This window comes from Meleagris gallopavo, chromosome 14 (genome assembly GCF_905368555.1).
Source record: "Meleagris gallopavo chromosome 14, MGAL_WU_HG_1.1, whole genome shotgun sequence".
Lineage (NCBI taxonomy): Eukaryota > Metazoa > Chordata > Aves > Galliformes > Phasianidae > Meleagris > Meleagris gallopavo.
In genome coordinates, this window is record NC_139417.1 from 13,927,050 (window position 1) to 13,949,737 (window position 22,688).

Sequence of the window (22,688 nt, forward strand, 5' to 3'; positions counted from 1 at the left end):
ATGGCATGAAGAAAAAAATCAATATCATCATAAAGCTGCTGACAGCGCAGAGCTTTTAGGCAAAGCCTGTACAACACCAGGTGCTTTTTGCTTTCCTGAATTTACTGTGCCTGCTTTGCACAGAACTATGCCTTCTGCAAACCACTGCAGCATGTTAACACGTTCGGCTCTTTCGACAATGCACAAAGCCCATAGCCTGGCTCTGTGTGGGAGCGGAGGAATTCCCCTGTCTTTGAACTTGGGAGTCATCTGGATGTTAATCTAATCAGGAAACGCAAAAGCCCTTCACAAGCAGTAAAGAACTTTTAGCTCTGCAGCATAACACAGACGCTAAATATTTCATACACACACACACAGTGCATCCACAGAGGTTTACTTGTGCCCACAGAGGGGGAGAGAGATGGAATCAGAACAAGAATGAGGTTTACTCTATAAAATAGACTTCTCCGTTCTCGGTGTAGGCCATCTCCCAGTTTTCTGGCAGAGGACCTAGGTTATCCTCGGCAGAAGGAGGTAGGTATTGAGGGAGGCTCTGAGATGGTTCCGTGGTGGGAAGATTGGTGTGGCTATCAATCGCAGACGGTGGGGCTGTCTCTCTGACGATATGCGTGTGATGCTCGTCTTGGTCACCAGACTCTGCTGTAGATTAAACACATTTTCCATATTGAGGATTAGGAGAATAACATTTCCTATCTGAAGAATGATCAAAAAGAGAGATGCTTTACATGCCAGCCAGAAGCTCAAAGTCAACAAGCCAATGGTGAACTTCTCTAGCAGTGTTTGTTTTTTTAATTATTAAAAATTAAAATGAATGTCAGCACTGCACCACGTGTCCACATGTTCATAAGTGCCTGTCTGAGCTATCTAGAGAGCTCTACTACACAGACCTACACTATATCCTACCATAGTCACTAAGAGGTATTTTATGATGTATTCGTCTCTTCTCCCTTTATAGAAATACTGTTCACTCTTATATTCATGCCGTTTTGAGCTACATACACGAAGCAATGCTGGTCATCCCCTCTATTCCTAATTACAGCTAATTACAGACTCCCCCAAGCCCAATTTTTTGGGATGCCCACTAATGGCAGCTCCTATACTTTTTCAACCATGCATGCTGCCTTCACAGTAAGACGAGATACTGAAAATAATAAGCTGGAAGAAGATGGAAGAAAAAGATCTAGACTACAGCAGCACTCTCAGATGCTTGCTTTCTAGCCTTCCCGCTGTTTGATATTTTTAGGTAGAAGCTGACAAGATAAAAAGGCATGAATGAATCATCGCCAGCTTAAGACTGTGAGTGTAAACATGCCACAGCCTGAAAAACACAAGTCACTGCGAGGTCTGCTAAGGAAGAGGGAGCATTTTAATATGACTAGCACACTTACACGTGAAACGAGCATAAGGAATCACTTTGGTATAGGAGGAATATCTCTCTTTTCTTGATTCTGTGCCCATTTCATGGAGGCAAGGGGCCAGGGTGTGAGAATGTTGTGACAAATGAGTTGCATCTTCCAGTATTTCATCTTGTTGAAACAAAACGAGGGAAATAAATGATGCTACACAGCCAATTCAGGGGCAAAGTGCTGAGATGAGTGGAAAGGAAGGCAAATAGCATCTCTCACTCCTAAAAACAGGTCCTGCAATAGGATTCGAGCTCACTGCGACCTCACAACCCGTGAAAAATCACCCTCAGGTGAAAAAACTTCATAAAGGAGCTGGAAGGCAGAGGCAGGGATTCGTAGCCTGGGAAGGATGAGGCCAGCTAGCAGTTGGAAAAATGCAAAGGGTAACATCCCAGCAGAGCACAACACTCAAAACCACTTGACACGAGAAAGACCAAAACTACATTTTGGCCTAAATCCTTCTCAAGCTCTACAGAGATGTGCGATTTTATATTACGAAAGTTTCTAGTGATCTTTCAGCCAATGCTTGAGGATAACCAGAGCGGCATGAAGATCTGCACTGAGCAGGATGTGAGGCCTCACTTCCACAGCATGCAGCCCTCAGTTTGCTGGAAGGGACCATGGGGAAGAGGATCTCATAATTGCATGCAGTATCTCCCAGTGCAAGGAGGGGGACAGGACAGTCATATATTTTAGAAGGAGCAAAAATTAGTTTCAAATGTGCCATGCCTGAACTATTTCATATTGATTTTAATGACTGGAACTCAACCACAGGTCAAGCTCTTCCTTGAACTTTCTGAGCTTGGCTGAGATTGAACTGACAATGAGCTGACAAAGCTACAGACAGAATTGAGGTTCTGGGCTAATTCACAATGAAGACGAATGTATCTCATGTAGTATTAAAGATCATTTCAACTTAGAAAGTTTCTGATTTCCAGTGGGAGACTTATATTTCAAGCTGACTGTCCACAAAGCGAAGTTCAAAATGATGGCATGTTCCTTGACATCAGAAGTAATTACACGATTCTTTTTAAGAAAAAATCTCTGCATTTGCCAGAATGATTAACTCAGAGCATAAAGGGATTTACAAATGTTACCTTTAATTTCTACCAGACATCATTTCATCTTTCTGTACTTAAACTTGTCATTTGGCTCAATGGAATAATTGAAATCTACACTGGAGTAAGTGAAAGCAGAATCTGTCTGCACCCAACAGACAATTTCTGAAAGAAATATGAATGTGTCCTTAATGACGAATCTGCACGTTACTATAGAACATCTTTTATAAAATTCTCAATCATTCTTCACTGTTTAAGAATTCTGATTAAAAATCTAGCTGTTTCCTACATCGGAGGACTTTAAAATGCAATGCTACAAAATAAAATGCCTCCCAGGAAGCAAAACCCACGAACAGACAAATTAACCCCTCCAAAAATCTTTCACATGCATCCTAACTGTCAGACTGTGGTATTTTCCATTTACCTGTGAAGCTACTGCTCATTTCAGGTGCATCATCCTCTTCCTCATTCTCTGTGTGCACTATGCCAGCATTTTGCATATCATTGTAAGACTTGGTTCGCTTTGGAGTCGACTGCTTGGAGCCAGACTGCAGGTTTTGCAGAGCATCGGTGGAAGTCACTTTCCCACTGAGGGGCTGGCTGGGAGGCTTGGGCGTTCCATAATAGTTACCTAGGCAATAGAAACACATTTGCATCTTCAGAAGGGAGCAGTTTAAAGCAGTGAGATTTCTGTTTTATTTTCAATTCCATCAAAATCTCTGTCTTTCCCCACTTGTATGTAAATAAATACATAAACTAACACAGCGTTCCCATTTTTTTGAGGGGCATATTTCACCTCTAGAGAAGACACGGACATATTTTTGCCTTTTAAGCTACTCTTGTTAGTTCTAAAAGCAAAAGCAATGGTCCCATTGTTTAGGTGCACTGAGCGTACAAGGGCTAAAACAAAAGGCAGCCGTAGTGAATACCAAACTTCATCTCATTACAGCTGAATTTCAATTAGTAGCCTTTTTACATGTGTGCACCCACACAATGCTGTGGCAGATCTGGAGTGAGCCCTGCAGAAAATAAAAAATTCATGACTGCTATCACCCAGCGAAGTGATGAAAGGCTCGATGGCCTGCTTTAACACGCAGGTTCTTTTAGAGTGGATGCTGTGTTTAAAAGCAGAAACCGTTCTCTCTCTAAAGGAAAAACTTTGTCAAAGGAGAGAAAAGAAGAGGCACCACGTGGCACTGCTTCCTCCAAAGAGGAAGCTCAGCAGTTGGGTCAGCCTGGGTAGAAGTGAACAAGCAGACCTTGAGGCAGAGCTGGGATGGACAAAGACACAGTGGCACTGTGCCAGCACGGCCCCTGGCATCTCCTCCAGGGGGTGACGTGAGAGCTGCAAGGCGCCTGGGATACTTTGGTGTCCCCTGAAGTGACGGTGGAAGAAGCACGGAATGCACTCAGGTGCGCCGGCACAGGAAACACGTGGAGATTTGGCACGGGTTCACTTCAACCCAGTGCTCGACGTGCTCTGAAATCCCCAGGGAAGCTCAGGACTGGAAGCAGTTCCCACAGCTCAGGCTCCAGCGCCAGGCTCTGCTTCTCTGCCCAACAGATACCTTTCACGCAGAGTTCTGTGAACAGTTTACATCCAATTACCCTTTCAATAATTTCTTTTTGGAAATCAGAGGTGGGCTCAAATATTCTCCCTAGCTGTGTATGGACCCATGAGAGGGTGCATCGGTACAGCTCCCACTTCTGCAGCATCACAAGATTCTCCTGTAATCACAGAGGTACATTTGATTACATTCCTCATCTATCTCCATAGGCTACACGTAACACAAATATTTTTCCATTTTCCAGTACATAATTATATATTTAACATCCAGTCTCCAAAACTACTAAACCCCTTTTATTCCCCCTATTACACTGGAAGGAAACCACATGCCAAATGCACGTGATGCAAGGGCACTTTAAAATCTCACCAGTGCTAAGAAAGATTCTTTTATTTACATTCATACACATGTGTTCATGCTTTTGTTACAAAAGCCAACACTGTGGGCACCACTGAATCCGCTCTGTGCTCGCACAGCCTGAGTACCAGGACAGCAACACGTGCAGGTTTGTCTTAACAAGGTGTGCTCGAGCCTGTACACAATGTCATGGATTCAGCTCCATGGGAGCAGCGATGCTCCGCAATGCTTTCATCTTCTGTTCGTCATTTCAGAATCCTAAATGTACACTGATGCATAATTTATAGGGAGAAGGAAATTACTTCTTCTGGAAAGTCTCTAATGGGGATGGAGGCTCCTAAAGCAGGTTGCAGCCTCTGCTAGAGAAATGATTCTTATGCTCTACATACTGCAGAACTGTTTTCTGCAGAAAGAGGAGGAATGGGGGAAAGAGAGTACAAAAGGAAAAATACAAAAGTAGGTGGGAAGAAAAAAACTAACTGCCCTGCTCTCCTCCTGTCCTCTTCAGCATTTCTCCAGACAGATGCTGCTACTTTCTGTTTGCTTCTGCTCTTTTCAAAAAGTAGATGTGTTTTACAAGGATGTTAACTGCTAAGCCACAGATCCAGATTTTGCAATGGATGCAACAGACCAAATGAAGGGGCTCTGTGGATGTTGCTAACGTGCATTTTTACTTCTTCTGGACAAACCCAAGCACAGATGTTACCATCATTCCTTCAAACACAGATACGTATCTTTGAGTTTGCTCATTTTCAGTTCCTCCACCAACAAGCAAGGCTGAGCTTACGAAGAGCTCATGGAGAGCTGTTTCCCAGGAGCAAAACAGGTGTCTTCCAAGTGGTTCCAATTTACCTACAGTCCTTTCCAAACCAGCCGTGGTTAGTTGGTACCACTATTAGAGAAGAATTATTTTCTACATAAACTGCATGCTGTCTTAGAGGACCCCCACAAATACATCAAGAGTAAATACGAATATGAAATGGAGTGTGGCTATGCATGCGTGGGTTTCGTTTTGCAGAATGTAGGAAATGCAGCCACGGGGACTGAACTTTTCTTTTTCCTCCACAGGAGGCAGACTCAGCCTGAGCCAAAAGACAACACAGCTCTTCCTTCAGATGCACACAGGGACAGACAGGTGTGGCAAAGCACCCAACTCACAAGGAGAAACTGCGAGGGGAAGCTGCAAGGCAGCTTCCATCTGACAGATTGAGGGAATAGAAATATCCTTCCCCTTGTGTTTGCTGGATGCAGTCAGATCTCTCCTTTGCTAAGCAGCTCGTTGTGAAGGCATAGCACGCAGGCCCAGACGTGGGGGCAAACACACAATTAGGAGGGGCTGGCGCTTAAAATTATCTTCCTACAAATTATAAAGAGAAAATATTTACCCTGTGACTCAGCAATCCAAACACGCACCATTAGCAACTGATAGTGAACAGCCCAGGAAGAGTTTTTAAGCACTCAGACTTGACATCGTTTGCTCAAATTAAATCTGACAGTGTTTATAAGAAAAAACATATATTTAAAAATATGCTTTAACAGTGTTTTGTGAGCCACTTGAAAGCCTACAGAAGGGGCTAACTCCATAGCCAGTGTAATTTGTACTGAATATCCAATCAGCTCTAATTATTAACAGCATGGTACGTGAGCATACACAAGCATCTGCCAGCCCTGAGGATCCCCAACCATTCTGGGAACTCAGCACAGTGGTTCCAGCAGAACTCTCCAGCGTGCTCAGCAACCAACAAGATATGGGTGCCTCTAACAGGATGCCCCGAGGCTGCAAAGAGCAGCTCAGCTTCCAGCTGAGGAAGACTTCTTCAGCAAGACAACAGGAAAACCTCTGTTGTTCCGTGGAAGCACCAGTTATGAAGCACCTGGGAACCTTCTCATGCCTGACTGCTAAGGGAAGCAGGCTCCTGAACCTGCCCACTCCTCATTCTCATTGGGATCCTGCCTACAGTCACTGCAATTATAGCTAATAATGCATTCACTCAGCAGGTGCACATACCATTAGCTGCGTTCTTTCTCAAGCACCTTTCACTAACCCTTATTTTATTCAGCCCTTTGGTGCTTAAAACACATTTAACCACAACTCGAGTTTGATGGCAGCTCTTGCAGCCAAAACCATGAGTTAATCCATGTATTCTAAAGTACCACTCAGGAGAGCGCACAGAAATACCAATAATAATGAAGAAAACATAATAGCTATTTGGAATGAGTTGATTTCTTTTCATCTCCTTATCTCTAAGTGTCGGCAGCTTACACATTTCAGCATCACACACAGTAATTAGACTTCGGTTACAGCTAATCACAACAATAAGACAAGTTCTCATCATCATAACACTTCTTCCTCTGCCAGCTCAAGCGTAGATGGGAATCAATGAAAGCTATCTATCCTGTCCCACAGTTACAAACTAAAGCAATGCTGTCCGTCCAGAGAACTTGGGCTATTCTGTTTATTTGAGTTTTAGAAAGCTAGTGGCAATGAAAAATTTGTGTTATATTTCAAAATAACAATACGCCATTATTAAACATTCCCCTGAAGGGAAGTAAATCCATCCATGATTCTAAGTTGTTTAAGTGACCTGGAATTTGAAATGTAATTCATAAAAATACATCAATTACTACGCTTACATGAAAATAACTGGGAAACCAACCCCTAAGAATTGCTGTCAATTGCCATTTGATTCACATATAGTTATTAGGAGTCCATTCATGGAATGGGGAGAGATGCATAAGATGGCAGATGCAATCTAGAAGGGACTAAAACTGCACAGGTATGAGGCCAGATGTCTCTTCTTGCAGAGAGGCAAAATGAGACCACAGAGGCTGTGAGCAGCAGAGCTGACAGGAGCTCTGGAGGCAGAGGGGCTGTGAGCAAAAGCAAGCATTAATCCCAATGGCAAAACACCAACTGAAGAATGCAGTCCGAAGTCTTACATTTCAGGTGCTGGAGCCTTCCAGGGCTGGTTTTGCTGTAGCTATCATCTTTTTGTAGGGAGAATTTCTTTTGATTTTTTTTGTTGCAAAGAGATTGAGGCCTGGGACTGCAAGTGCATTTGTCTGAGGAAAGTGCAGAGCAGAGTTCTTTTATTGATGCCTGCTGTGAGGCATAATTTTGCAATTATAAAACAAACAAACAAAAAAACCAACAAGACACTCAAAAGCTTCTGTGTAGCACAGTGGACCCTGCGTCCATGAGAATGTGTCTGATCTTCAAAGTTACATCTCTGCGGTAACAAGGACTCCATTAAGAGCTCATGTTTGAAAAAGCAGTTTGCAGCACAGTGTGTTCATGCAAATGCATATTTGGGGAAAGAGACCTGGAGATAACCGCCAAAATTAAGGCAAGGTCTTGACGTGAAGACTTCAAATGTAATTATTAATGTAATTGTTTTCTTTTCTGAGATGCAGCTCGTGTTCTCCACACTCTACAAGAACCAAAACAATTGACCCTTCATTTTAGCAGAAGGGCCTCTGCTCATTTAATACAGCCAAGAGTGCTCATGTCTGATTAGCACAGGATGAATGGATTCCTGGGAGCAGAGCTCCTGCTACACTGTTTTGTCTGTTCTCTTCCCAGATCATATTCTGCTACAGATTTCCCCATTCTGATGACAGATCTGGCTGCTGTCTGCAGAATTCACCTAGCTGCAACTGCACATTGATTAGCAATTGCCTCAAGGAAACTCAGAGTATCCAGGCAACCGGGAGGAGGCCACAGATACAGCATCTGGATCGGAAGCAAAGCACAGACAACGGAACAGAGCTCAGAGGAATTAGCCTACAATATATGCAAATCCAATTTGCTTTAACGAGCAGATTCTCTGTCAATTTTTTTTTTTCAGTTACGAACGGTGAGGTTAACTGAAAGATAGGTCCGGATTTTTTGTTAAATTAGTCAAAATGCTACATTTGCACATTTCAATTTATGCTTGAAATCTAACAAAAACTGCAGTTAGTGGCCCTATAGGCAATGACAGTATGGCAGAAAGTCACCTGCATATCAAGTCAGTCTCACTTATTCTAATATTTCATGTGTATCACCAGGTGTTGCCACATGCTATTGACAGTGCTTATGTACAGCTACATCCAAGCACCTATAATGCATAGTACATTTCTAACAAGCCAAAACAAAGGAAAGATAATTATAATAACACACATGTAGAAAGATACTGGTGGCATGGGACAACCATGGCATCTCAGGGTGCTTCCAAGCTCAGCTATATTAGATTATTTGTTATATTCGTGCAAACAAATTCACAGGGAACATGAAGTTGAGCATGGCATACACAGAGAACACAGGAGAAAAGGCTGGATCACAGCCTATCCAGTACAAGGCTGTAGGAATCAAGAAAATGTCATGCACTGTGCTCATTTTGTCAGAGGTGTTTCAGGACAGCCTCTGACCCCAAGGTCTGTGTTTTAAGATGTATTAAAAAGCAGTGAAAAGCAAAACTATCAAGGAATAACTTCAGAAAGAGCTCACACTGGAAAACTTCTCATTGCAAATGCACATAGAAGCCAAGCAGAAATTCCATAGGAAATTCAAAGCCAGTCTAAAACTCTATTAGATACCTGAATATTTGCTTTTAGAGAGGAAGAGTTACTCAGCTGTGACTTTAGCTATTTGTAGAATGAAGCATTGTTATCTGATGACACTTCAGTACAGCTGTGCTCATGTTTAATACTGATAATCACACCCAGACAAAAACATCCTTTTCCTTCTTTCTAGCAGTTTAAAAAAGAAGAAAGCGAAGCATAAAAGCCAAAGGCAGACAAGGCATCTTTCTGCAGTGCACAGATGTCTGTGAGTGAATATTCTGAATACCGCTGTGACCCACGTGCAGCACCTTGCACTTGGCCTTGGTGAACCTCATTAGGTTCACGTGAGCCCACTTCTCAACTCTGTCCAGGTCCCTTTGGATGGTATCTCTTCCTTCTGTTGGATCATTACCAAGTAGTCAGAGGAGAAATCAGCTCCCTGATTTATTTTATCAAAATAGAGATTGCTTTAATGAAAAAAAAAAAAAAATAATGGAATTTAACCTTTACTTGCTGTCTCTGTCACAGGCACACTTGTGTGTGTACCTCCTTTGCCTACAAAATGCGGTGCCAAAGGAGCCATTTATTGAATTATTGAGTCAATCTGCAGTACAGAGACACTAATAAGCAGATCTTATCTTATTAAGTGGAACATGTTGATCTGCAGCATGGGCATCCCCAGCATCTGCCAGCCCTACTAGCTCCTCTTGCATTCTGCATACCACAGACGTGGTAATCATTTCAAGTGTGGACCAAGTTGACGAGACCCACAGGCTGTGAAGGCACCAGAACAGCTAAGAAAATCCTGCCATTTTGCTGCAGCAATGCTGCTGCAGAGAAACCCAAGGAGAGTGTGCACATCAGGCATGTTAGGCTAAGGGCATCTTGATTTGAAGCATGTTGCTGAATACACCTCTCTACTTCAGCTGAAATTCTAACTACACTGTTAAGGTAATTTATTACACTCATTAAGTACCGCAATCAGAGACCCTGTCTACAGTAGCTAGTTTTATACACTTTAAAAATGTTAGCAAGTCACCCCATTACATCTCAGTCATGAGACTAATGCAGATTACTTATTACTTCTCTTGGCAATCACATAACACTTGTCCTGTGAATGAAAGATGATGCCTTGACAATAATACTCCATAATGTAATAACCCTTCACATGTTATAAAGTGCAGCACTTTTTCTTTTGAGGATCACTAAGTGCTGGGCAGGAATTCATTAATTCAGCCTTGCCAGACCCTGGCGACACAGCCATCCCCATTCAAGATTCAGCCACCATGCTAATGCCTCTGCACGGTGCCACTGCTGCATCCAGCTCTGAAATCTCATCAGTGCCACCATCTCACTCCTATTTTAACAGGAGATGACCGCAGGCACAGGATATCTGCTGAAATATTAATGAAGAAAGAAGGAAGCGTTGTTTTTATATTCTCCAGGCTGGGAATCTGAAGCACAGAGCAGCCACCTGATTTTCCCATGGCCGCTTGGAAGGCTGGGGAAGAAATGGGAATAAAACCTAGAAGTTGTGGCTCCGCCAAAACAGCACTCCCTCTGGGTCCCTCTGAGAGCCTGCAATTCACACGCAAAAGTAATTGCTAAATAATTAGTAACCTACACAATTACTTCCATGTACCCATCAGTATTTTACACTCTGAAGGACTGGTCAATAAATGCCTGAGATTGCAATTATCTCGGTTTCCTATCCACCAGAAGGCCCAGATAACGTGCAGGCTAAAAAGATTTTTTCTTCCTTATGAGAACTGTCAATGGGAATTACACCTGGCTCGAGCATATGATGCAAAACTGACCAATAGCAGCTTTGGGCAGGTCTTCCAGCATTTCAGCTCCAGCTCCTGGATTCATCTGATGAAAATGGAACTTTCTTAAGGGAAGGAAGGGGAAGTTTCTAAGCTTTACGGTTAAAAAGCAGCATCTTAAAACTGGATCTGGGAACCTCAGGAATTAAGACTTTCAAATTCACCCTCCCACCTGATTGTGATTTTTTGGAGGATTGTGGGTGCAGAACACATCAAGGGGTGGACAGAAAAGAGGCTGCCATGCCTGCTCTGCATTCACAGGGACGTGAATCAAAAACTGCCCAGAAGAACACAACTGCAGTGCACCAGAAGAAATACTGATGGTATTACGCAGCCCAGTGGGTAGGCAACACCTTTTCAGCTTGCAGTTTCTCCTTGCAATTAGAGCACTTCCAAAGCCCAAGTTTTTCTTTCAAAACATGATATGCTCTCCTACTATTCCGTGGTTTCCAGCTGTTCTCTTCTGCTTGTTCTTTATTCCTTCCAAATCAATAGTATCCATATCAACATCAAAGTTCTGTATTTTACCCCTCTTCTGAAAGCTCCCTGTTCTCTAATCTTCCTCCCCAGAAGCTCTCTTCAGTAGCTGTTATTAAACAAAAGCTTTTGTTACATCTTCTCCCACAAGGTTTTTCCCAGTGACAGTGCTAGATTCATGGGGGCTTTATGTCTTCAAAAGGCAAATGAATGTCATCTGTTAATATCATAACATAATGTTCACTGTCGAGGTCATGCTCTGCTGAAACGCAGCACAGAACTCAGAGCATACCTACATCCATCTCCCACCTATCATCTGGTGTGGACTCTCAGAAACAAAGGACCAAAGGGGAACCCCAAGACAATCCTGTCCCCAAACCATCATCCTGCTTGAGTCACTACTGGGGCTGCTGAAAAAACAAACCTCAGCCTCTGCTCCCAACATCTCAAACTTCAGGAGCTTCTCGTGAGGCGCTCTTCCCCACCATGAGCTTTGGGCCTGTACTTCATCACTTTGTTCTTAAAAACTGCCTGCTGCATTTTAAAGAAACTGTGTCCTTTTTCCATGCAAAATGTTGCCATCTTACTGCAGCAATCAGGGGCTTCTTTCACCTCTCAGTTCATTCAGTCCCACCAAATCTTTCTTACATCATTTGGCAGAATTTCCCTAATGAGCATCACTATTCTCCATTCCGTACCAGAACCCTCGCTTCATCTCTGTATCATCTCATTACATTATAAATGAAAGTAACTCTATCTCTCCCACTGTTTAATTCCTGTTTGGTACAATAAGTAGCATTATTAATAATAAAAGCAATGCATTAACAGTATTATTTTATTGTTCTCTGGAGAGAAAAAGAATATTTCCTTGTTCTAACTTCTATCCATCTGGTTTAGAACAAGCCATCACTGGCAGGGTCAAAACTATAATGAACTTCACCATGGAAGGGCATAGAAGAAAACAGCAGTAAAATGCAGTATAAATCAAATGCAAACTGATGCAATGTAGGATATAAAGCTGGTCAAAAACCAAAACTTGGACAGCAGAAGTCTAATTTTGTGGTCTTCTTTGTTTGTTTGTTTTTTTAAGCAAAATGATTGGTGTTTGCAGCTTGAGTCTGAATCACTCCATCCTTTCAGGTTCTAACTGAGATGAAAACTGTCTTGATCAATACACAAGATTTCCACCCCTCCAAAAAGGACAACAGTGCTATTAAAGAAATATTGGAAGGCAGCAAAATCATTCCTTGAAGCTGGAAGTGAAAAATGAGCTGTATTTACTTCACATCACAACCAAAGAGCCATGTCTTGTTGCAGATGTGTGCACGCACTGTCGTTAGTCCTGATGCTGATGGGGCCAATCAGCTCAGAGAGATGGAAGACTGAAACCAATAACATTTGCAGCATCTTCATGCAAACCATGAAAAAACAACAACAAAAAAACCGCACACCTCCAAAAGTAGTTTCACATTAAATATTGATTGCATCTTTAGATCAACAAATCCTATTGCAAAACTGAATTTGGCCAATTTGTTTTGCATTTTCTTGAGAGGCAAAGCCATCTTTTCCCTGCTCTAACCCCAGTGACATTTCAGTGCCCCTTGGCTGGCTCAACGCTCTTGTTTGCAAAGCTGTGCTGTAGAAAGAATCAACACAATGACTCAGCTTCTAAGTAATTATCCAAGAAGAAAGAAGAAAAAAAGGCCAAAAGCAGTGCACCATGTAGCTGCATCCTGAGACACAATTGGGCAATGAAGGATATGTACACACTGAAGAAGATGAAGAGATGAAGGGGAAAGAGATGGCAGGAGTGAAGAAGAAGAACAGGGAAGAGTGGTTATAGAGGATACAAAGAAAAGATGCATTTCCATTCACTGCCACACTGTTTTCCCTCGGTGTTTTGTTATCAGATCTCATCTTAGATTTTCTGGGCTTACTGATGCTAATCTTTTAGGTAACTGATGAGAAGAGACAAAAGCACAGAGTAATATTGAAATTCCTTCTCTCTGGGTACATGCAAAAAAGGAAAGCGGAAGGCTATGATAGAAAGCAAGGCCTTGAATGGGACTGGTTAACTTGAGCAAGAATGATGCAAGGCAAACATCCTACATAGCTCTTGGAAGTGCTTTTTCACTGCCTGTGACTCCATACCTTCATAGGTTCCTACTTCCAGAAGGGTCCCACTTCGCTCCAACTCCAGAAACTCCTCCACAGTCAGAAAGTTATAGTCCACACCAGGCACTTCTCCTTCTCTCGGAGGGCGAGTTGTGCCTGAAAGAAAAAATTGGTACATTAACACTGTTTTCTTATCAAGTGTTAAAAGGAACAATAAAAATGATCATAAAGATACAACAGTATCCATAAAGTACAGTTCTATGTTACACAGAGAGCAAGGATAAGAGTCAGGAACCCACATAAAAACAAACCAAGACATAAATCTTAGGCTGAGCTGATGGTACCACTTGTTCCACCCAACTGCAGTGTTTCTAATATTCCCAGAAAGGCTCTCTTGCAAAGAAATATCTCATACTACATGCAGAAACACAGCTGGAAGAGTTTGGTAGCTGGGAATAAACCAAGCAATTACCTTCTTGTCATTAGCACAGTGTCACTTCAGCTTCACTAAAACTGCATCTGTATTCTCAGATAAGACAACTTCTGTCTTCCCTTGTTTCTGTATCAGTTTTTCTAACCAAAAATTCACATCACAAAGACCTCTTTTCCCTCATTTCTGCTTATCACTTTATTTATGTTAGGGGGAACTAAACTGAAGAACAGAGCGGTACCTTTGGGCTGGAGGTGTCTGAGTGCTGTGGTTGCAACCAATCTGCTGTCTTAGGAGTTATTTTAGAGACATGGAAACCATGTCTAATATTTAACGAAGCGTGACTTCTCACTTCTGCAGGACTACCCTGGCCCCTGGGCAGTATCTCCTCAGTGCATACAATTTCTTAAACCCTTTATAAAAGGACTGAAGAAAGTATAAAGAAGTCGAGCTTCTGGAAACTAATTGGGAAGATTCCAGCTCTCAGAAGTTGAAAGAGCATAAATTTACCGTGCCTATATCTGGCAGAAAGTTTTCCTCAAGTGCCAGGAAAGCGGAAAGTCTTCTTAAGCCCTATTCATCCCAGAGGTTATTCAAGAGGTCAGTCTTGATGGAATGACACCCTTGAATCACTATCAGTAGATTAATTTCCTTGATAGACATCCATTTTCTTCGAAACCTTGCATTCCTTTTTCAAAATAGAAACACTCTCATTTTATTAACCACCAGTCTTCAGATAGCCTATAAGTTCCTGTGCTTTTGCTATCACTCTTTCTCCCGGAGCTGCGTGTGAATGGGTAAACGTAGGAGGAAGGAAAACCAAAAAGGGGATGGAGATGATGATGGATATTTGTAAGCAGAACAACTCTTTCCAATTTGGATGCAGATGTTCACGCTGCAATGACCCTCACTGAGGCACCATGGCTCTTGGCCCCTGTCAAATTCCCCTACACCAAGCCCATCAGAGGAATGAAACACTCCAGCAATAAATACATCCAAGGCTGTGCTGTAGCTGCTCCATGCCTGGAGCCCAATGGAATGAGAACCAGACGCCACAATACTCTTCATCGAACGCATCCACCAAACGTCAATCACCCCGAGCCCAGCGAGCTGAATGGCAGGGATTGGGTCATGCTTCTCCCCAGTAACTGACAACACATGATTGCAAGAGACAAAGATCAAGGAACTTCAGGATTCATTTTACTTTATCAAGTTCTCATCTTCTCTTTATCTTCCCACAGAGAGTATTTATTAATCATTTTTTTTTTTCCTCTGAATTTTTATAGCGGTGAAATTGCAGTCAGCAGTTTACTCGTGCTGGCTGCCTATTTGACATGACAATTATATCTCTGCCATAATTCCTCTGAGCCATTTTAATGGATCTATTTGTTTCATCTCAGTGTTCTTAATTTCCTGAATATGTTCAAGTCGAAAAATCGCAGATGTGCTTGCTATCAGCGCGATTGCCTGCAACACACACTGAATGCATTAGAAACGCCAAGCCACGGCGTAAAAGAAAAACATTACATCACGGAGATAACATTTGTCACCTCCCGTCGGTCTCCAGCAATAAACAGGGGGAAAATAAAAACAACACTGGTTAGGATATCTTATCTGGGCGAAGCGAAAAACCCAACCACTTTCCATGTTGCTGTCTAGAGCAAAGATTGCTTGCAGATGCTCAGGCTGTTATCCTGCCTCACATCTGAGCAAGTGTTACTGAATGCAATTCAGAGAGGCAGGGGGAAGGGAAAACCCGCCTCCGTTTTTCTTGTAGCAGAATGACAGGCTGCCGGCTGGACACACGCCTGGCAGATGGCATTTCAAAGAGTTTTCATGAACCATCTGGGATGTGTACAATGATTACAAACCACACTTACAACAAAGCCAGAAGGGCTGCTTCACAAGGGGGTGGGGGGGTGAGGGCAGGCAGAAAGAAAGCGTAAAAGAAAAGAAAACCAAGAGGTGCGTAAGCAAACCTGGTGGCTCTTCTTGGGAACGGGGCACTAAGAAGAATTGGCACCTTCCAGTCTGAGTTCCTCTGCAGCCTGAAACAACTGTGCAGCACACAGGGCAGCCCAACGCTGCAGGCTGCAAGCTACTGACGGAGCTTTCTCTTGATAAACTTGAAATTGTAACTAAGTCTCTTGATATTAATGTGACTTAATTATGTGCAAGGCGTAACGCGCGTTTTCCCCGTTATATTTCATTGCAGCATCCTCACTGCAGGTTGGCCAGCACTGAAGGAGAGGGCTGTGAGGTGGCTGTATGCTTTGTCAGAGCTAATAGCAGATCAGACCAGAGATAATGGCAGAATTAATTGAGCACAATGAGTGCCGCAGACGGCCCAAACAAGAGCTTGATACACCATTAGAAAAGGAGACCCAATTGCATTTAAATATGTTAACCTGCCTGTCACGTTTGCACTGAAATATTAAGTGGCATCAAATCTTACTGCCATTAGGTAGCAATTTAGCTAATTAATTTGAGCTATGTCCCACTGCGTGACTAGCTCAGAATTGCTAATGCTACCACACAGAGTAACCAGAGAAGAAACTGAGCTGTCCCAACTACTTGTGCATGTTTAATGGTTCATAAACTTTCACTCCTATTTGGCTAAAATGTCCCACAACGTATAAAACTATGTAGAGACAGCAGAATCGCTCAAATCTTCTCTTGCAACCACAGCAGACTGAAGAAAACAAGGAAAAATAAGGCTGGTCAGCACTGCAGCTCTTGCCTTCTCTCTTGCTCAGGAGGTAAAACCACATGTGAATGGCCCCAATACTAAGCCAAACATCTGCCTAGCCGTTGGGTTGGCTGTCACACTCAAGCTGGTGCACAAACCACCTAGAAAACCCCCATTAGTGCCCGAGCTACAGAAGAGGGGTTCTCATCATGGGCTGGAGAGCCCACCTGAGAAACTGCCCAGGGACACAGGTGGGCTTACCCAAGGAGAGCCTAGAGCTGCGCATAAACTGAATTAAAGCTCGTCATCCATGCCTCAAGTAACTTACTATGGTTCAGACATACAGAAGGCTATCAACTATAATTCTGAATAATTCAATTGCCCATTTAAAAGACAAATAGCTGCTGCTGTTATGTTGCCTATCAACCATGCTGACAATTACCCAACATGAGCCTCAATTATAGCATGGCCAGATTGTAAATATGTGATTCAGGGGCTGTTTAGCTCCTTATCAATCTATCAGGGCCTCATGTTAAGCTGTTAACAGCCACTGATGCCCTGCTGCTAAATTAATCAGAATCTTGCTTATTTTAATCTAAAAATAAGATTTCAAAGGGGTTGTAGCCACTTATTTTCTTATTAAAAAAAACACCAAACAACAGATCTTAAGCAGTTCTTAAGCAGTGAATCAGTATGTGTGCAGTAAAACAGCCTCCAGCAAGTCATTTGGAAGTTACCTTCTGCAGGCTCCTCATCCAATTCCACTGCCTGGCAGTGATGCCATGGTGAGCCACCAAAACACAGCTCATTGGACCACAAGCCATTTGTTTCTCATCTCCACTGAGAAGTACATGAAGAAACCAGCCCCTCTTGCCCTGCACCGTGCTTAGAGGTCACTTTCTCCCCCGAGCCACAGGATAATTTCGAAAGCCTGCCTTGCCTCTCCCATATCTGTCACCTACCGTGCCAGTTAACTGGAAGGCAGGACCAACTCCACGCATTTGCTGATGGCAAACTGAGAAGGGAAAGGGCAGACAAAACCCTGTCTTCCTCCAGGAATAAAACACCTGATCATCAGCTAGCTTTGGCCAGAACTTATCAGCAGCATGGTGTTAGAAATAGCCTTATCTACATTAGCAAAAAATAAAGTGTAACCTATCTGTAAACAAACACCTATCGATTCCAGTGGCTTTCCAAACCAAAGTTACTGATTTTTTCTAATAGCAGCAGAAGGTGCTGCGTTTGGACACTTCTGAAATCTGTTATGCAATTAATGTCCCCATTAACCTGAGGGCAGGGATACAGTCTGTAGCTGTAACTAGGTGAAAATACGGAAGTTTGAAAAAGACTGGTCTGCCAAAATCAAACACGCTCGATTCAGAAATACAATTTTCTCCTGAAACTCCAAACTCGGGAAACCCATTCTGGGCTTTTAAATGCTGTCTGTCCCTTTTCTAAGCCAGTGACTTGATACCTATAAATCACACAAACGTGACAAGTATCCAGAGAGTCTTGGTGGCGGCGGAGAAATTCATTCCAAAGGAGAATGTGGTCTGTCACTAGAAATTAATTCACAGCTCTGTTAATGATGCATGTGCAGGAACAGATGCTGATTGACTCTTCCTGGCCACACAGACAACGGCAGTACTAAAAGCAGAATTTCTGTCAACACCGTCAGCAGGAACAACTGATTAAACCCAGAAAGCAGCTGACCAAGACAAACCTATCTTTCTACAGAGACATTAGGGAGAGAAATGCGTCTCATGCCTGAGGTCTACATGTTTTGTCTGGAGGGAAGGGATTTGTCCAGAGAGCTCAGTATCTCCTCCAGATCCCACCAGCCTGCAAGCAATGCTCTTTGGCCAAAGCTGGATGCCACAGCTGGACCCTGCGGAGGTCACTCGAGCTCTAAAGACCACGCAGCAGTGGCAGAATGACTTCGTAGAGCATAAAGATTTGCTCTCTCCCTCTGTCTGGCACATCATGTCCAGCTGCACATGTCAGTCCTTCCTCTGGAAGAAGCTCTGACCGCTCGCAGCCTCCCTGGAGAAATGATTCAGCCACACTGCACAGCAACAGCTCAGGGTTTGTGTGTCCCCAGGCAGCAAGTTATTTTTGTCCATTTAAAATCTATTTTTGGTATTCCCATGGCTCTCGCTGCCACCAAATAAGAACGTTGATCATCTCCAACACATTTATCCCTGTAGCATTTGGAGGCAGGGGAAGCGGGTTGCATTCTGTTTAACAGCACTGGCAGGAAAGATCAGACCAACCCAGGCTCTGAAAGCACTTCAGGAGCCTAATTCCAGAGAAATCAATGGGATTTAGGGAACCCTACAGATCAGGATCTAACAGATTAGAAGGGACAAAAATAACTTGCTGCTGTGTTGAGGCTTCGTTTATGTGCAGTGAAACACCATGCCAGGGCTACGCAAAGCCAGCTGAGCACAAGGGTGTTGTTCTGGACTGCAACATCAATTCAAAGAAGCTGATGCCTACAAGAAGTAAGGATATGAAAACTCCCCAAAAAAGCCACTTCTTTTTTTTAAGCATTTAGGCCAAATATTCCAAACCAAAGCAGCACCTCCCCAAACCAGGAACACATCACCAATGGTACTACATCAGAGCTACTGCAGTCACTACTGTAGTTAAAACCTCTTCATTGGACCTTTTGGAGCATTTATTTTCTTTCATCTTAAGTGAAAAAATGAGCATTCTGGCAGCAAATAAAAATAAGTAATGAATGTTCTTACAGCAGCTCACCTCCTCAGTCCCTCAGAGCGATTGCTGATGCCTCAGCAGACACCTGCAGCCAAATCTCTCTCATTTCCCACAAGATGGAACACCCACCAAGAAGATTAAACTTTGTGAACTAATGAGTTTGCCATTAATCCCGTGCTTATGGAGTCCAACAGCATGACATCCACTGATTTAAACTGTGAATGACTGATGAGAAAGTAAACCACCGCTTGGCAAGAACACCTTAGATGTAACTATGCACAGGTTTATTCTAATATATGGATTAGTGTAATAAGCTGTAATTTTATAAATCAATAAAACTGTACTAACAAGACTGCACTGTAATGTTCTGCTTTTAAATATTGGCAAAGAAATGAATGAAAATTGCCATTTGTGTAAGTGTGTATGTGACTTATGGGAAGTGAAATTAGCTGAAAATAAATGAACAGGGTGATTATACCCTTGCATTTATATTCAGTTTCTCTCATATATATATGTATATTTGAAAGTCCAGATAATTTTACAATCATGACATGCATCTTTACTTCAAAAAGACCACCTTTCTTGTATGTAGAAATTATTTATGCACTTCCTTTCAGTAGTAGTAATGTTATCTACCTTGGAAAAAGGCACAGATGAAGATGATGAATTAAACATACACAGAGGATACTTACAGAAGCTGCCACACACCAGCTGCCTCATGCCCTCCTATGTGCAGAAGTGACCGTGGAAAAGCACCATGTGGATGAAGATGACTGCATGCAAATGTGCACATCTGTACTACATACCATGGACTAAAGGTGTGGGGATGAGTTCCCTCTAACACCAAATGTTTAAAATGTACTTCGTAGTCGACAATGCATTGAGTGCCATGGTTTTGTGGTACAGTTTTGATGGATTGGTAATTGGACTGAATGATCGTAGTGTCTTTCCAAGCTCAATGATTCTATGATTCTCAGTAACAGGATGCATGCATGCAGGGTTATTCCCAGGCAAATACCACTTTGAAACAAATAGGGCATCGTCTTGTTCACACTTTCCCACTGTAGGAAGCTGTTTATCCAAAAGTACAACCTTTCTCACAGCCTACGAGTTATCAGCTTTTCTCCTGACCACTTGGAAAGCTATCTGATTTCTACAAACTGACAAAGAGGTGAAGCTCAGTGTGAGCCAAGGGATGCATCATTACAGCCTAGATGTTAGCAGGTCACTACCAGCGGCACACAGCTGCAGGAAAACCCCTCCTGCTAAGTGGCTGGGATGAAAGCAGTGCAGTATGGAAAGCTGCCTTCCATTTGCCATTGGATCCTCATGTGCTGGTTGCAAGTTTTAAGTCTAGAGCAAGTCGTATGGAAGAGTGGGTAGAGAGGGAAAGCCAAAAGGCCAGGCCAGGGGTGGACGTCGGGACATGGACGTCGGGACATGGACACTTTCAAGATGATTTACCCAGACACAGAACAAAGAGACACAAAACCACATCGTCAGACAAGCTGAGTGTGCTTGCTTTCCACAAACACTTTGGGGTTTTGTGAACACAACACAATCTTTTTACCCGCAATGAAGTGCTGGGGAAATTTCTCAATTTAATGGAAGACGTGCGGTGCACAAGAACACAGGAACCAGCTTTACCTTGGACTTCTAGATAGAAAAATAATCAAAACTTTTTAGGGCAATATGTGACTACTGAAACCAAAGAAAGAACAGAAATCAATAGCAGAAGCTAGTGTTAGCCATGTAAGTGTAAATTTGTCTCACAGTGAGATGAGCAGCAGATCTTTCCAGGAGCAAGACTGCCTGCTTGTTCTTACAACGACACAACTACACAGGCTGTCACAAATATTGGAAGGGATAGCTTACCTCCTTCCTTTAAAACCTGGGTACTAAATCAATGTATTCTCCACAAAACAAGGGATCCTATTGTCTACATTACTTCAAGTCTTCAGACTTGTGCTATGAACAAACGCTGGAGTTGAGTACACAGTAAATTGAGTATCCAGCATAGACCAAACACCTGCAGTATTTCAATTCCATTTTTATTCAAGGAAAGTATTTGCTTTTGACACCCACATCATATGTGCATATATATCCATGAGAAGAAACTGTGTGCTTTAAATCCACGGCAGTAATTAGATTATGTGATAGACGTCTAATTGCTCAGTTGCTTCAATAAGGACCGTTCACCTCCCTTTTTTTGTCTTGCTGTTTTGTCTTCTGTCTGTAATGCCAAGGTAAAGCACAACTCAATGTGGAACATCTCTGCTTGGCTGTGATATAAAACTCTTTCTGTTGACTTTAACTGCTCTTCTAGCAGGCCTTTAATTTGCAGTTTGAAGTCCCCATAAAACAGCTCACGTAACAGCATGTGCCCTTAACTAGATCAGTTCATTAGCCTAATCTCTGTAAAATTCCACCACAGAAAGTCATGAAAAACGTACACATTTATCACTGAGACATCGGCTGAAGTTTGTTTCAGTGACCACATGCCCTGATCATGAAAGAAAGACCCAAAGAGGAGTGTTTTGTTTGTTTTACAAAATGAACACCATTCCATTACACTACAACTAGTTATTTAAGGCATTCTTTTCCGCAACAACAACATCCAATGGAGGTACAATCACCACGGTATACTTTTCCCCGTAGCCCAGAGCTGTGAAATGCTTTAAACCTAATGGACTCCCAGCTGTGATAACCTCATTGCACTCTTAGAAAAACACCGGTCTCTGGTGGCCCTGCAATTTTTGCCAAGGCAGAAGTCTGCCCTCTCATCACCCCTTTGTTCAGACAGGTCTTGTACCCAGAGCAATCCTCCTGACTCGTGCTGGTAGTTTTCCAGCTTCATATCCAACACTAAAGCATCAGATACAGCAAGAAGCATGCAGGTGACAGGAACGTGTGGTAACGTAGCCATATGGATGCGCTTACTGTGAAACGCAAGGGAAGGACTAGAACAAACAGCAAATCTACCCAGCAGTATGCCCATTTAGGCGCTACTTCCTAGAGATTCTGTGCCTTAATTTTACCCGTTCTTAACTGCTACCATTATTTTTTTCCTCGGTGGCTCTGTATGCATAGCACGCTTTAGTTCTTCACTAAAGAACTAATGCTTCAGCTGGTTGAAAAGATTCTGGATCACTCCCTGCAATGCTGTGATTAGGTAACTGCTCAGGATGCTGAAAAAATGCCAAACTTTTAGGAGTTGATTGGTGTTTGAGTTTAGAATTCATTCCTATTGATAATTGGGAGCATTAAAACGAAAAAGAAAACAAATACATTAATTCTAATTCTTTTATTGCCTCACTGAAGTAAAAACCATTAGAATAGTTTATTATTTGCAATTGCCTCGCTGTAAATTCCACACGGCCAGCTCTCATGCAGCAGAATCTTATTAATCCTTACCGCTCTGAAAGAACTGTAAGATACTAGAGAAAACCTGAGTTACAACGCATGTTCCTAATTTTTAATTACACCCCTCCTTGATACA

The 22,688-nt window shown here is 42.6% G+C and overlaps 1 protein-coding gene across 26 annotated transcripts in view; it reads right to left on the reverse strand.

Moving 5' to 3' along the window:
• The window catches only part of MAGI1 (membrane associated guanylate kinase, WW and PDZ domain containing 1), a 291,554-nt gene that overhangs the window by 67,281 nt on the left and 201,585 nt on the right, over positions 1-22,688 (reverse strand). For 24 of the 26 annotated variants that reach the window (XM_085236185.1, XM_019620191.3, XM_019620192.3 and 21 more), the window contains 3 exons: positions 13,386-13,505; positions 2,889-3,095; positions 429-639 (listed from right to left, as the gene is read on the reverse strand). In XM_085236185.1, coding sequence (XP_085092311.1) covers positions 429-639; positions 2,889-3,095; positions 13,386-13,505 — 538 coding nt within the window. The remainder of the gene's footprint in view (positions 1-428; positions 640-2,888; positions 3,096-13,385; positions 13,506-22,688) is intronic. The other 2 variants (XM_085236164.1, XM_085236177.1) reach the window with 1 other exon arrangement.